The 17,458-nt window shown below is 35.5% G+C and overlaps 1 protein-coding gene across 2 annotated transcripts in view; it reads right to left on the bottom strand.

The window, feature by feature from the left end:
• The window catches only part of LOC149794730 (TBC1 domain family member 12-like), a 73,656-nt gene extending 60,195 nt beyond the window's left edge, over positions 1-13,461 (bottom strand). For both annotated transcript variants that reach the window (XM_089964344.1, XM_089964343.1), the window contains exon 1: positions 11,975-13,461. In XM_089964344.1, the coding sequence (XP_089820470.1) occupies positions 11,975-13,185 (1,211 nt within the window). In that variant the 5' untranslated portion in view covers positions 13,186-13,461. The remainder of the gene's footprint in view (positions 1-11,974) is intronic.
• Between the last annotated feature and the right edge of the window lie 3,997 nt (positions 13,462-17,458).

Below are 17,458 nucleotides of genomic sequence, written 5' to 3' on the forward strand. Positions count from 1 at the left end.
CGTACAAGAAAAAATAGTTTTTTCTTCTTTAAAGTATGAAAAATAAAGTGCAAAAAGTTTATTCTAGGATCGCGTAGGGCTTCACCAATGTTGCAAACTGCAACTTTATTTTCCTTATTGGAGGCAAATTATATCATCTGGTGATTTTTATACTGGCGACATTGTTGGCTGTTTAAACTTGTATATACAACCATTGCTTTGGACTGGAGAAATTCAGAGGCCCCATGAAAGGAAGCTGCAAACTTGATTTAAAATGCACTGAAATTTATCTATTGTTACATAATTTCTTTCTCCATATTGACAAACCATCTTAACAATGCACTGTTGTATCATAATCCACTTATGTTGACATCGAGCATGAGTACTGTATGTTGTGAGAAATCAGCTTTTTTGTTGTTGACATTTCTGGTACCGGAGATCAACCAGACGAGGCATTATCTCATAATCTATCTTTCGTTGGATTTTTGGCCACTTGCTAGTAATTAATATATTTACATTGACTGACATTTGTGTGTGGATGTTAAGTAAAATTTGTCTTCTTTCCACTTAGAATTAAATCCTTCAGAATACACACATTTTCTGTACTAATCCTCGTCATCAGACCAGAACACCTGCATCTCTATCGTCCATGGACCCTTTGTTAAATTTCTGATGCATGAGTGGAAGGCAGCATCACTCTACTACCACAAATGTAAAAAGAAAACTTACTTGTCTATTCATCAAGCAGGGAGGAACTCTAACTACAGTCAACCAAATGACGGCCAATTCCTTTTCTAAAATGTACCCAGATAAAACAGTTTGCTCAAATTTCAAAGAAAACATTACCTCTGAAGCACCGACTCTTATGAAAACGTATTAAGCAAATGGGAAAAAAATCAGTCTCAATCATGCAATACAATTATTTGATGTTGCGCCACAATTAGAAATGGGTATCTGTTTGGTTCTCCTTTAGCGGTGACTTCAATAATGCATGCACCTTTCATCAAAGAAAGCCGACTACAATCTTCAATAAAAACATAGAACTTTTCTTCAAAGAAGTCAGCACCAAACTTAAATAAAAACAATGGAATCTGATAGGTTTTTTCATTTTCAAATGTAACTGGAACACGTTTACGGTGCTGTGAAAGTTTCGTTTTTACAGGGGGGAAAAGTTTGTGCTTACAAACGCTACTGACGGCAGCTTAAAACGCAAACTAACTTTTACCGACTTGGGATGTTGTGAAAAGTAAATGTGCTTCATCATTTGTTACATGAGTGTGCTATGTTTATGTACTGAATTCAGACCTATATGACCTGTGAAAAAATTATTGAATATTTTAAATCTCTGTGCATTTATTCAATTGAATTACTTGTATTGTGGATTAAATGTATGTGATGAGTTGAGACTTAATTCATGCTATACATAAGACATGTATATATAAATAGTATAGACGTATATGTACCAATCTGTGGTTCTCTAAATAAAGTAAATTATTATATATGCCTTTTCTGTTTTCACTACAGGTGTATTTCCCATTTAATATGCATCGATTTAAGATGGTAACTGTGTCAATAAAGCACATATTTTACTGCCCGCATTTATTACCTACAACCCCCCTTGCAAATATTTTGGAGTACATGCATCATTTTCTTCAGCTAACTGACCTGGTTGCTTATAACACGGTTTGGTCTATATCACAGTTGAGTTCTATGGCTCCCAACTACCATGTTATAGCAGAGTCACACTGTACTTGCTGAAAGTTCACAATAGTGGCACTTTGAAAGATTTCTAAATGCATTTGAAACAACCCCTGTACCATGTACATGAGGGCAAAAGCACACGTCTTTATATCACAAATGTTTGTCGTAATTTCTTTGTTGTGGATAAAACATTACCATAACTATTCACACATAACATCCAAAAGTGCATAAAATTACAGACATGGCTCTTTTATAGTCAGTATATGAACTAACCCTTCTTTCCAACTAAACCAACATAGACATGTGAGTGCATCTATTTTTAGAAGCAGGGGTTTTCAAAATATAACAACTTAATATAGCTTCAATACAACCGTCCATTGATAGGATTGCTGATTTGTCAACATACTTGTAGTAATTTTAGGCATTATCTGCATCGCTGGTTTTTTCCATATTTACACAAATATGAGTCAAGTCACTGTAGGGTTTAATGCCATTTTTCAGCACACAATAGGATATACATGGCAGCCAGTATTAATGGTGGAGGAAGAACCTGTGAAAACCCCAGAAAGAACCACCAACCCACGAAAAGCTATTGGCAAGCTTTCTCACATACCCACATTGGCCGAATCCGAGACGCGAACCCATGCAGACAGAGGTGATATGGCAGTGGTCCATAATGGAGAGCGCTTTAGACCACTTGGCCACTCGGGACCCCATGAGTCAAGTCAAAAACAACTTTGACTTGTAGCGCTTCTCATAAATTCCACAATATAGCAATGTCCCATGCGTTTCTGACCTACATACATGTAATTGCATTTTAAAGTTAAATCTTAAATAACATAATACCTAGGCTTTGCTTTCAATGAATTGTATATTTTTCTGAATATATTTACCGATGAGTTACGAAAAACAGACAATCTAATAAACTGGTTCTCCCCAGACACAGTGATAACCACCATTATTTCCCTGTTACTGATTCATGAACACTTTTACACTAATTTTCTGATGAAATCGAGTTCAAGAGGCAGGAAAAAATATCCAGATCACTGATTCTGTTCAACACATTAACCCCTGGTGACAAGTATACTCGTTGTACTTTACCTCCCTGATCTCCTGTGTGCCTCGCTAAAGTGGCTGAGTTTGCATAGCTTGTATCCAGAGCACTGAGTTTGAGAGGCAGTATTTATTAAGGCTTTTCTCCCGCACGAGAAGTTAAATCGGCGCAAACCATTGGTTGATTTAAAGCCATTTCCTACTAATGCAGGCAGTTTAGCCAATATAATTTTAGCTTACATAGATAGAGCGCACATTGCTGAACAAAGGGGAAAAAAAATTCACTTCGATATCAGTTGATTTAGTGAAAACATTTCGATTTTAAAATGATGCAAATTGACGAGAATCAGCCTCTAGGAGCAGACTTTTACTTGACGGATTCTGATGGAGAATTTTCTGGATTTTCATCAGACGAGATCGATAGTGACATTGAAATAGCTATTGGAGATAACAGCGGTAGTGATGAGAATGTTGAAGAGGATGGAGAAGAGGATGGAGAAGAAGAAAATGAAAGAATAGCTGATCGGTGGATCGTAAACGATAGAACACACATTGACAAGAGGCAAAACACAGGACCAACACCCGGGCCAACAACGGATTTAGACCATGATGCTAATGAATTTAATTGTTTTGAGCTTTTTTTTCTCCAGCATTTTTATTTCAGCTGATTGTAGATGAGACCAATCTCTATGCAAGACGAAAGCAGGTGGAGAAAGAAGATCCAAACTGGAGAGATGTTAGAGAGAGAGATCGAGATCAAAGCATGGATGGGGATGAGAGTTTTTATGAGTATTCTTCAGCTCCCTAAGACAGCCATGTACTGGTCAACAGATGCCCTATTTGGAAACCTAAGTATTAGAAGAGTAATGAAGAGAGATAGGTTTGATAAAATATCACAATATTTTCATATAAATGATAGTCGTAGAAATCCTTCCAGGCTTCAACAAGGTCATGACAAGCTGCATCATGTGAGGCCAGTGTATGACACCGTTCAAAACAGCTGCTTAGAACTACAATCCTCATCAAAATGTAAGTGTAGATGAAGCAATGATAAAATTTCGAGGTAGGTTAGCTTTATGCCAGTATCTACCAGCCAAGCCAACAAGTATGGAATCAAGGTCTGGATGAGGACTGACCCAACGAATGGCTACACCAATGAATTTCAAGTCTATACAGGTAAGGACGCAGGTACCAGAGAAGTTGGATTAGCAACACGTGTCGTTATGGACCTAACAGAAAAGATCTGGGAAAGAAACCACATAGTAAATGTAGACAATTATTTCACCAGTCCCGATTTATTCGAGAAGCTTCTACAGAAAGGTACGTATGCACGTGGAACCATAAGATCTAACAGAAGAGGATATCCCATACAGCATCTTAATAAAAGAGACATTAAGGTTCAAGTGTAATTTAAAACAGTACAGCGTGGCAAAGTAACAGCCTGTATTTGGATGGACAAGAAGCACATCTACACTCTATCAACAGCAGAAGATCCAGCAGCCATAGAGAGGACAGTACAGTGCAAATCCAAAAATGGACAATTCAGGGACATCAGAGCGCCATCTATCGTGCCAGAGTACAACAGTAACATAAAGAAAGTAGACATGGCAGACCAGCTGAGAACACAGTACAGTACATACAGAGCAGCAAAAAAATGGTGGTTGTACCTGTTTTGGGTTTTTGTTTGATATTGCAGTAACCAATGGGTTCATACTAATGAGGGAATCAGAACATCATGTCAAGCAGAGCAAGAACAGACGGATAAAGGCACATCGATTGGTTGATTTTAATATGAATCTGGCAAAACTACTTATTGGAGACTACCAGGAAAGTGATATAGCAGCACTAGCTACAAACACAGGAGGCCACTATCCTAACAATGGTGAAAAGAGGGAAAGATGTTGACAATGCAGTAAACAGAAGCGACGCCGTGAAGTTTTGAATATGTGTATTCATTGTAATGTTCATTTGTGTGTGGATTGTTTTAAACCATATCATGTAGATCTTTTGAAGAATCGTTAAATAAATGTTTAGGAAATACATTTTATTAGCATGAGTGTGCATAATTCAAGGTTTGTTAAATGTTTTATTAGTTTTTAAATTTTCAGTGAGAATTCTAAGGAAGAAAGATAAGTAAAGAGCAAGGAAAATATGTCCATCTGTATACAGTATTCACAGGATATTAGGTTTACAAGAGAGATGACAAGTGGATTATCAGTGTACATAAAATAGAATTATTTCAAGTGTTGATAGTGTTAATAATTCTGTGTGAATTCATAATGGATTATTTATGGCAAGAGAAGCAAATTGGTAAGTACATCATTTGTTTTCACCTTTATGCACGAGTTTTGTTTCTGCATGTAGCATGAAATTTATACCATTATGTGTGTAATTTTATTGAGAACTGCTGTGCCAAATTTCAGCTTAATTAAATGAATACAAATAAAATAATAACAATTTTATAGCAAGTAGCCCCCTCTATAAAAATCTGCAAGCCAAGTGCTGTCAGCTAGTCTCAGGGATACAGGCACTGGAAAGGCTAACACTGCTCTATGTGATCTCTGCAAGTACGCTTCAGGGGACTGCCTAGCTGTTTGGCTTAGGGGTTAATGTGTTAAAACAAACTGCTATTTACATACTATTGTTAAAGTTTTTATCATCCATAGATAATGTGTGGAAATCAGGCCATGATAGCTGCTAACTTACTCAGGAAATGGTTAATGGTCAATGAACTATCAAAACACATGCCTGTGAGTGTGCAAGAGTTTGTTTGTCAGTGTAACTGATATTAAAACTAGGCTTAACTAATGATGGCTTGATGAATACATTTCGCTACAACTCAACACAAGAACTAACCTGGCTAAGGTGAGGGGCATGTAAAAAAATATGGTCAGTCAATGTACTTCTAAAAAAATCACAGGGCAAAGTTGTTTTTCGCTTTCCTAACAGAAGAATGCAAAGTTTACATTTTTTAGGTGACTTAGTTGCCTACTTCACCTGGTAGCATAACCCCTGATTATGTACATATCGCCAAGAGAACCTATCAGTCAATGGTAGCTCAACAGCTGTGAGAAATACCAGTGTGTGCAGACAAAACTGGCTGCATTTTTTGCAAGTTTTAATTAACAGACAATATCATCCCTTAAACTTGCAGTCAATATCATCATAGGCGTGGGACTGATTTATTGGTCTAAACTGTAGGGGTAAGTGGTTTCCATTACATCTTCAGTTACTGTAGGTGTGAACCAGACTTAATCTCTAATAGCACTTAACTGTTTCTTGAAGAATATAATTTATAAAATTGGTTTTCTCCCTAATTTACATCTTGATGCAATGTTTGAAACCTTTTTATGGACTTCAAATACATGTACCTCGTTACAGAATTCTTTTGAAGTTCATCGAAAGAGAAAAATCACAATGTGGCACAGTTGGGGACTGTGTGCTGATTTCAAGTTTTTTCTGAGCTTTCTGAGAAACAGATATGCTAGTTATATTTTTTCTTTCAATGAGCAATCTAAATGCCACTTTGTCTCTTGTCATACATCTTCAAAATGTCTGGTGTTTGCATTGCAAGTGGAATATACTTTCTGATAAAATGGATTATCATCACCCAATGTTCAAAGCTATCTCAGACATGTACCCCCCCCCCACCCAGATTATCTTAAAAGAAAATGACTAACACTGCCATTTATCACTCAGATTATAAACTATCAATATTATCCCTCTACATTATACAACATGGGGCAACATTCCAAAGGAACTGATCAGGTGGAAAACATATCAGAGGCTTATGATAAAATTCCACACACTGTTAAGAAAATCTGTCTGATACTGTATTTACCAACAAAATGAATGTATACTGAGCAGTCAGGTGTGATGGACACATACCTACATGTGCCAGCTCAGTTTAAACTATAAAAACCTTGTTCAGGCAGGAAAGCCCAAGTACAATATGGCTCGTTCATAAGGAATGTTTCTTAAAGTGTTATCTCTAGCTTTCAAAAAATGGGAGTCTTTAGGGCATTTTAGTAAATTAAGCCCAAATTAAGCCAACAACCATTTATTATCACTGGAAGGCATAACTCACACTTCCACATGTGATTAGTACAGAGTTCAATCACTGACCAACAAAAAAATAAAAGCTTTCTACCACTCCAATAAACATAATGAAGAGTAATTTAGAAAGAAGCAAATACATACACACAGAATTTGATGCCATGAAATTGGTTTCATAACTGTGGAAAATGTTGCTATTTCTGGAAGCAATAAACAAAACTTCTGCTTCTGTCATTTACAGTCAACAGGTTAAGCAAAATATATAATATTGCAAACTTTAAACTTTATCCTAATTAAAAATTAATTTAAAAACTAAAGAATTTACCCTGTAATTACTGTCACAGTTTCCCTTCATTTGTTAACAGAGCATCCATAGTAGGCACTGAGAAAGCATTACAATGTACAATCAGGACCATGCTGCGACATCCGCACGAAATAAATAATTTATCAAATTCTGACCATTTCTGGGATATATCATTCATGTCCAAATTAGGATACATTTAATGCCACTGTCATAGGTTCGTGATTTTGACCATGATAGCAAAGTACATTTTTTTGACATAATTCATAATACAAGCCATAAAAAGAAAACATCAGTCATAGTTCATAAATAAATTGGATTGATGTCAGAATGTTATGTCATGGACTCTTATGAAATACTGGCAGCAACTGGGAAAACAGCTGACAATGTTTACATCCATATATATTTTATGACACATAAGCACAGCCATTTATTATAGAATAATATCATACAAAGCACATAAGCACATGGTTCCTGATGATAAGCAGACAAAAGGGATGTGTATCTACTTTCTCACTATACAGTTACAGCTGGGTAAACAACTATTTCTGTATGGAATTTCACTTTCTCGCCATACAATTACATCTGGGTAAACAACTATTTCTGTATTGAATTTCTGCTCAGTAAGGAATGAAAATAGTACAGTATGGAATACAGTGGTTAAGATTATAATAATGACACTAAATAATTCAGGTAATCTCACAGAATGTCCAGCTGAAATATATGCATGCATCAGTGAACACATAAAACATGATTAAAATATACTGTATTGAGAAATTCATCGGTGTAAAAAGATGCATATGTAGAGAAGAGCAGGGAGTATTTATAGTACTGAACTGTTCAACTTTTTAAGATTTCATCCATTAGTGACGTTGATTATGAAAAGAAGAAATGTTGGGAACTTGCATTACATGTATTGTGTACAGTTGCTTACAAGACAAATCCAACTACACCAACCCAGATATGCTGTCGTATAATGTGCCAGCAGATCTGGGTCTGTGCAGTTTGTTAGGAGTAATTAGTAGAACAAACGTAACAGAATGCTCTGCAGGCACACATGTTACGGCAGATCAGGATCTATGTTACTTGACTTATAGGCAAGTACATATGGCATGTCATTGTAGTGAAAGCTCTTCTAAAACAATTCCTTCTATAACTTTGATATGATGTACTGCTATAACACACCTTAAGTCTTAAGTACCACCAGCATCTCTGATGAAAGATATTACCAAGGTAGACAGAAATGTCTTTTATATACACTTTATACATACATATTCTTTCATGTATTGATAAAGTTTTTATAAAATTCATTATATCCAGACAACTACTCTTACTTTGAAAGTACTGCACACTGAACACATGCTCATAGATTTTCCTGCAATGTTTTGTCCTATACTCACCAAATCCTGACCATGTGCCCACCTCCCCTCCCCTACACACTTTACGACAGAAAGAAAAATAAAAAAATATTGCATATAGCTTTCGAATAGATGTCTATCAATGTCTCTGTTGGTGCTAGCAATGGCCAAAGTTACAAAAGGTGATAAAAACTAAGATGGCAATGGATTTTAAAATGAAGCATCTGGCAATGAAAACATTCAGGTTTATGAAGCATGTAAAGTGATGGCCATTAGTGAATGCATTTTGGAGGATAAAATCAATCCTATGACAAAGAAAATTTAATTGTGAAATAATGACAAAAGAGACTAAATTTATGCAACTACACAATTTGTCCTTCAAATAATGATTTAGTTAGTCTGGAAAGAAAAGTAAATCACAAAACATAGCTATTTATTATAATAGGTTGTACTCTATAGATTACATCACAGTACTTAAGAGAGTGACAGGTGTTAAGGTTAAGGTGTTTGCATTGGCAACATGCACAATAAAGAGATCTTGGCATACCTCTATGCTACTTTAATGTACTGTGAATTACATTTATTAACAAGGTGAACATTTTGGAAACTATCCACTATCTAAAGACAGCTGATAAAATGGTTGTTCCCATGTTCTTGAAAAACGAGCCTGAACTGGTCCAAAGTACACAAGCTTGAGCAGTTTCTAAAATAGTGAAAATTAATTTTGCTGAATCAGAAAATGAGTTTCTAGAAGTGCAGTAAATGAACAGTTTTTGGCTTGTTTTTTCCCCCAATATACATTTGAAGATGAGGAAGTGAAAAACAATAAAGAGGAACTAGCATTTTTTGAAAGGCTCATATCTGAAATAAAGCCATGCTGTACAACTACTCAGCATAACCCAAGTTACACTCAAGAATCATACACCAAAATAATGGTAATTAAAGGATATTTTAATAATACAAAGATTTAAATAGCCTGTTTTAAATAACCAGAAAAACCAGTGAGGAAAAACTGGGTAATTCTTTTTCTATAAAATTCAAACCTATGTAAAGTGTGAAATTGAAGAGAGCAACCTTATAACAAATATGAAATGTATAATTTGCTTTTCTCTTCTTTTCCCTGTCATCATATACGATTTTCTGAATCTGGTTGTTATGCATGAAAATAAGCTAATTATGCCTCCTTTACTCTCGCTTACACAATATGCCTTCTGGCAGTGCTGTGTGTGAAATGACCATAAATAACTATGGGGAAATTAGATGTCATAGAATGCAGGAGTAAAGTCAAGTGAAAGAAAAAAATTAATAAAATGATTTCTTTTCATTCATTTGTACTTAAAATTGAGGAGAAATGATGACTGCTGTTGCCAAGATCCAAGGTCATGGAAGTCAAAAAATGACTAACTCATTTCGTAAATATTTAGCCAGCTCCTGTTAAAGTTGGCAAGCAATAAACATACATCTGCTGTAATGCTCATAAAAGCACATGCTTGATTATCAGCTCTGCTCCAGCTTCAAATTTTTTCCACTGATTTCATGATTCATACTATTTTATGAAAACAAGTTGTTAATTTTCATTACAACAGTTTTGGGGGCAACTGCAGTAATTCAACTTCAGAGGCATTAAGATAGAAACATAGTGCCATATCTGGGCATAAAAACAGATCTTGATCATCCCTAACAGATGCAACTGAGACCATGTATATCTATAGGAAGTGAAACTACCAAATGTAGCTGATATTTTTTTAATAAACATCCCAGTTCAAAGGTGAGAACGGTTTTGAAATTCCCAATGAACTTGAGACTGCCAGTAATTGCATAAATCTTATTCTGTCTTATCACAGATGTCATACGAATAAAATACAGTCTTGCATATTAGGTCCTAAAGTAAGCCTCACTCAGAAGTTCATAAAGGGGGCTGGTTATAGACCATAGAAAACAAAATATATTCTGGGCATAAGAGGTCTCTGAAGCTGAAAATACTTAATGGGATTGGCAAGGTATGAATCTGAACTGACTGATGTGCCCTGAACAAATTTAAAATTGTTGGAAACGGCAGTTTTTGATAGTCGATACTGGACAACTTTTGTTCTCAAAAAAGAAGGGAAGTTGCTGAGGCAGACATGGGATCAATGTTTACTACTGCAACAATCATATACAATATTTGTATGGAATATGTGCAATATACAACTTGTGTATTTGCATAATGTAAAGAATTTTTCTCTGAACCAAGCCATCTTAATGAGAACAATAATCACATCCAAGACTCACCTATGTACTGCATTCTATATACAACCCTGTATATTTGCACAAGGTAAAGAATGATTCATTCATGAGGAATTTCCTTTTCTTATTAAATTCAGTTGTTCACCTTTATTGTCATCCAGAAGCAATGCATACACACATAATAACCAAGCAGTGTGACATACATCATATTTAAAATAAAATGGTGATAGAAAACACGCTGAATTAATATTCAATCAATTATTTCAGGGAATAATAAATTCATTTTAACTAAAGTAGGACTATGTTGGGTTATAACTTGACAGCAAGACTTACCTATAACAAACTACATTCTGAAAATAAAGGGGGTGTACCCAAGAGGACCCTTAATGAACCAATTCTGAATGAGTGTGGGGGTTAATGGCATGTTAAATGGTATAAAAATATACTTGTAACACCTAGATAATATGCTGAACGAAGACCATAATATCATAAAGCATTAGAGATTTTCTCGTGTCACAGATTCAACAAACACCCATTAACATGGTGTCCTTGAAAAAAAATTTTGTTCACATATAGCCAATTCAGGTGCATAAGTCATTTAAGTGGAGTGTGTCTTATAAAGAATACTTCACTCTGTGAAAGGATGTATTCAAACAGACAAGAACCTCTGACATAAAAAAGTAAAAGCTGCACAATTGTGATGAGTCAGGTATTGCTGCTATTAAAATTCAACATTAATATGCGACAGTTACAGCTATTTTTTGAATGTATGTATATTCCTTATTGACAACTTCAGAACGTACCAGTAAGTGAAAAAGTATAGTGATTATGTACTAACTGAAAATATACAGCAGTGAATCAAGATTAATACAGTGCACCTCTACTCCACAGCAATTGTCCATTTCTTCTGCAAGGCAATGAGGAAGCATAATACATAACAGGCATTCAGTGTAACAAGCCAAAGATGAATGACGGCTACTAATGTTGGTGTATTTATATAGCAAGACAAATGTTGACAACTCTTGTTTCTTTAAGGGTCCACTCAGTACTGTCACATATAGATTAGTGTTGCCACTTAACTACTGTACTTAAATCAATATAATCAAGGGACTCTGCATTATATTTTTAACATTATCATTTGGTAACAAAATTCACTGATAGATCAACTATGATTTCACATTGTGAAAACTGACTGCTCAGCATTAACTTTTAGTTCTCATGGGTACTAGGGAAATGGATTTTTCCACCTTAATAGATATTTATACAAAGGCCTGTACAAATCTGAACACAGGATTATTACCTTGTAAGAAAACTTGTAAGGCTCTTCTTTTTGGGTTTTGCAGAGCGGTCTTCAAATCCACTGTCTTGTGACGGATTTTTTGCCCTTTCAAATGAATTTCTTGAATGAAGATTTATTTCCATAAAGCCTGCATCTCCTGTATCAATGCACAGACCAGTTCCTTCTGCATCATCAAGTGAGGCTGCAGACACAGAGAAATCTGTACTAGTACTGATACTTGAAAGACTAGATGCATCAGTAAATGTTCTCATTAATGAACCATTGGTACAATTTCTAGGCAAATGTATGTCAAACTCTGAACTTCCGCAAGTCAACTGATCTGGTTCTTTCACTTTAAGAAGAAAGTCTGTTTCACAGTTCATACTCAAAGTATCATCCAGTCCTCCTTGTGAAAGAAACTTGCCATCTAAAGAGCCATTTTGGAACATTTTTGATGGGGAGCTGGTGGTACTACCTGTAGGACTAGAATCTGACATGTTAGATATATCTGGACTAGAGTCACCATCACACTGAGTATTATCATTTATTTTATTATAATCCTCCTGCTTGTCACACAAGCCATTAGTCGTGGCAGTGCCAGTTTCTACAGTTTTTGCAGCCACAAGCTGTTTTGTCTTTGGCAAATACACTAACTGAAGGTCCAAGCTTTCAAGCACAGAGGAAATTCTCTTATTGTCACATCCCATGTTAACAGGGATGTCTTGTGTCAATGATATGGGTGATATTACTAAACCAGATTTTAAACTGGACAAGGAAGTAACCCCATTAGGATCACTTAGCCGACTTCCAGCAAGACTTGCATGTGAACTTTCTGTTTTCATATCATGAACTCGAGTATCCTCAAAGTTGTTATGGAACAAAGTGATATCCAGATTGTCTATAAGTGTTTCTGTTGACTGACAAAGTGAATCTGATGCATCTGAGGTGTCCGAGTACATGGCAAATGGCTCAAGATCTGGAATCTCTGACATATTCGTATGCGTATCAGATTTACTTGACAGTGTATCCAATAATACATTGTGATTATGGCGACCTTCTGAAGCTGATCCTGTGCTATTTGCCGACTGACTTCGAAGACGGGATTTTATCAGGTCGACATCATCTGTATTAGAAAAAACGTTGACCGTCAGAATCTCTCCTTGACCCCCCTTACAGTCTGACTGCGTAACAATCTTCTCAGGCATATCTTGGAATTGTATATTTTCACTCATCCCTGTTTCATATATAAAGAAATCCAAATGTTAAGAAGTCCCTTTGTACATATCCAACCTTCTTTGAGAGAAGGTGAGCCACTATTAAGAAAAGTCTCTGCTAATATTATCTCCATTACTAAGATACTACATTGTTTTTTCTACCTTAAAATGATCTGTTTTTTTTTACTCCCAAATGATTAAGCGTTATAATGTCCTTCTTTGATCCACAAACAAAGAACAAAATAACGATAACATGGTTGGTGTAATTTATATTGCTAACACGCAGCAGCCATATTTGATTCTATGTAAATGAAGGGGCGGATTATATTTATAGGGCTATATGTTTACAAAACATTGTCAAGTTATATTTGATTAAATTTGTATTTATTTTATTTTGTGGTAAAAATATATATTTAAAAATATTTAAGTTTTAAAAAAAGATAAAAATAAGTAATTTCACAGACTGGTTTGAATAATTGCGGTTTTTCGTTCCGGTGTAGGCTTTCTCATTTACTACCTTATATAATATCCTACATCTGTAAACAGTGTCACTTGACAGCAAAAACTATCAAGACTGCATAATGTCGGTAAAATAGCTTGTCAAGAGCTAGTGCTTTTATGTTGCACAGACTAATAACGTTAAATAATTTTGTTGCATCTTGTATCTTATATAATGGATGCCAGTATCTTTTAACCCGTTTATAGGATTATTGCTATACAAAGTGTCATGTACCTGTATGTCGTCCGTCCATATTTTTCAGTTTTAAATTCTTGAGAGGTGAGAGGTGAAAACTGTTCCGACTTTATGATCATAAACTAAGTAACAGAAAGAAGCAAAACCAACAAGGTTTGTCCAATTTAACAAATAATTTAATTTAAGATGAACTTACAGTATTATGAATTGAATCCAAAATGATCCTAATAATCTTCTATTAAAGTCCAAAAGGAATTAAATGTTCCGTAAAAAATTCAGATCCAAGAATATACTGGCCCGCCTACAGTTCTGACGTGTCAAAATTGCGTTGTCCATAATTTATTTGAATAAATCACAACAGTCCCAGAATAATGACATTGTCAAATTAGCACTTTCTATTTCCGCCGAACAATCCAAACAAATGTTTTTCATCTCAAATAATGTCTAAATACAACATCAAATACGTCTGCAGACTTCATGTTACAACAAGAACACAAGAAATAAGAATGAGAAAATTGTCCAGTCTTAGTCACTTATATACAAGTCAAAAGGTAAAACATGCTTATTTTCGCTACTCCTACGTGACAAATTGTAAATCAGCAACATCATAAAAGAACTCACACGAATTAACCAATCCAATTGGAATTAACTTAATTCTTGTAAGATAGAACCTGACAGATCTTTCCAGTGAGAAGAAGCACGAAACTTGTCATCATGTTCACCACTAATATTATTTTTAGTAAATGGCAACACGTACGTAAACATATATTTATAGATCCTATGCAATTTTACGTTTTTAAAATCTTAAAACAGAAACCATGCACGTGAGAAATTTTACCTCAAGATAATTAATAAAATTTAGTCATGAATACAATTTACAGGATATATATTCAGATATTGTGGAAAAAACCGCAGATGACAATAACAGATTATTTTTAATAAAAAAGAACAGATAAAGGATGAAAACAATAACAGTATTCGGATGACTATGAAATTTTATTAGTTATACATGTATAGCCAGACACGAGCAGCAAAGACAAACGGCGGTAGAAAAAAAAAACAAAATAAGATGGAATGAGTTAAGTTTTATTCTGTTTCTGTTTCTCAGTTCTTAGCAATCATATGCCACCATTATTGTGAGGCGCAAGTCACGGTTGCTTATTGATGCGTGAAAGTGGTACAGTGTAGCGACATGGCGACACAAATATTTTTATGGTGGCAACATGACTTAACATTATGAAAGCCATTTTTTGAAGATGTTAGTTCTTGCTATAAAAATGGATCAAATGCTTAAAGTGGAATTTAACACTGCTATGGCTATATGGAGACAACAATAAATTTTCTTGTGAAAAATGACATTCATTCTATTTTGTTGTCATGACTTTAAACAGTTTTGGGTAAGAAAAAAAAATCACTTAGCGGAAAGGGAAAAAACATTGTTATACAATGTCCATAAGTTAAACATATACTCTGGCTAACACTCACATATACTGATCAACACGCAGTCTTACTGACCATTACGCACATCTACTGAATCCTCTCTCACCTGTCGTCCGGGAGTTTTCCGATCATACTCCTTCTTACTCTTTTCCTCTTCCTCTGCTGCTCCGATCTTCCATGACCCCATCTCTAACATTTCTCCCATTCGGAAAATCATTTCCCCCTCTGGATATATCTGGCATGGGAATAATAGCCTTTTTTTACCCAGCCCAAGAGGCGATTTATACTTTCTAACCTTAATAAGGCTTCTCTCAATTGACTAATTGATCTTAGGTCTTAGTCATGTTCTGCCCTTCAGTCATGTGCAAGTAATTAACTCATTGTTTGCTTGGCGTACTAATTAATTTCTGTCCGTTAGAGGCATAGTTAGAAAAGATCATTCCGAAGCCGTAAAGTGGCGGAGGAATCATAATACAAAACATCAGCAGCACTTTTTGTCAAAATTCTGTTCAGTTGTCTAAGTTCGGCTGCCCCTATCAGCCATTCATGTGTTAGCCACATATTTCATTTGCAACAATCAAGCTATTTCAAAATATATTTACTTCACTGAAATTTAGAATTTTGTGTATGAAGTGTACTTAATGTATCCAAGACCTGAAATCAACCCAGGGTTTAAAGTATCCTTCAATAATTTAGTGATCTTACTTACGTTTCCAAGCTCATACAATAGTTGGGATTTCATATGGTGGTTCTAACAGTCGCATTTGTATCCTGGAGGAGTTGTAATCGAAAGGGGCTTTAAAAAAAAAAAAAAAAAAAAAAAAACCAACATAGAATCTCATATAGTGCTACATTTCCCAAGCAGAAGTCAGCGGTGAACTCAGCTTTTGTGGGTTGCCCAGGTTTCCTCCGCCAAGCATACTGCTCCTATTACAACGTTCAATCACTGCGTCGCCTTCGAATAAGCTTGTCCCCGGAAGCTGGAATCGGGTTACAATTCATACTTCCAGTTCAGTACCTACGAATGTAGTTCTAGTCTATTTTTTTTTTAGAACATTTTTCCCTCTCTCATTTTGGTGGTGATAGAAGAGTTTTATTTATGGTTTTTTGGTAGGGATTTAAAGGTAATTGTTTATTCTTGAGAATATGAGCTCAGGGTGTTGTTGTCAGTGTGTATTTCGGCGACAGTGCACAGTGAGTAATAAGGCCTTGGTGATGATCCGGAAGTGAAATCTGTGTTCTGTTTACATGTTGCTCTGTTGACAGTCCAGCATCTCAAAAAAGAGCAGGTCAACCTTTGACGAGAACTTCACCGTGAAGTCATCTTTGAAGGTATTTTAGATTAACATATGATTTGTATTGATTGTCACACAGTGGAAAGGTCAGTACTGAGAAACAAATGTAGAGAACATATAGTAAAATTAATTGTGTTCTATGTCCAGCTATCATGACTGCGTCTTCAATGGGTCGGCTTTATCGCGCCGGTATATGTAAGCGTACTACTTTCAGCAGGTAGTCACCTCAACTGCTCGTCTTGCTAATCTCGGGTCTTCCAGCGGCTCGGGAAACTCTCTCTCTCTCTCTCTCTCTCTCTCTCTCTCTCTCTCTCTCTCTCTCTTAAGCAAAGAAAGGTTTCAAGAGGGAAAACGAAAACGCATGTTAAAGAACTTTTGTTTCCTTAACACTTACCAACCACCGCCATTTTTGAATTTTTTTTCTTTCTCCAAAGTGTTAATAAGCGTACTAACTCTATCACAAATATAGAAATCAGTCGCTCGCCCTTCAGATACAACTGGCAAATATAGAATGTTAAGCATTACATAATTTATAAGGTTGACAATGTTGAGGAGTGCGATTTTGCCTCCGTTGATTTAGGACGGTCTCATTTTGAAGTATAGGACGATTATGAGTGATTTGGTTCTGTTTTAAAAACACAGAGATGTATAACATTTGTAATATTGGACACATTGGGGTTATATGGGGGTTATACAGGGAAAAAATGGGGAAATATTGTAGGTCAAAACTGAAAATCCTATGTTAAAAATGTCCGTATGCTTAACATTGGGATTTTATTATGGGGTCATACGAGATATGTAATGATAACATGGGGAATGTTACAGTTCGTTCCATGTTAATAAATGTAAAGGGTTAAAATTT

The sequence above is a fragment of the Sinohyriopsis cumingii genome, chromosome 7, assembly GCF_028554795.1.
Source record: "Sinohyriopsis cumingii isolate HCF-2022 chromosome 7, ASM2855479v2, whole genome shotgun sequence".
In the NCBI taxonomy this organism is placed as follows: domain Eukaryota; kingdom Metazoa; phylum Mollusca; class Bivalvia; order Unionida; family Unionidae; genus Sinohyriopsis; species Sinohyriopsis cumingii.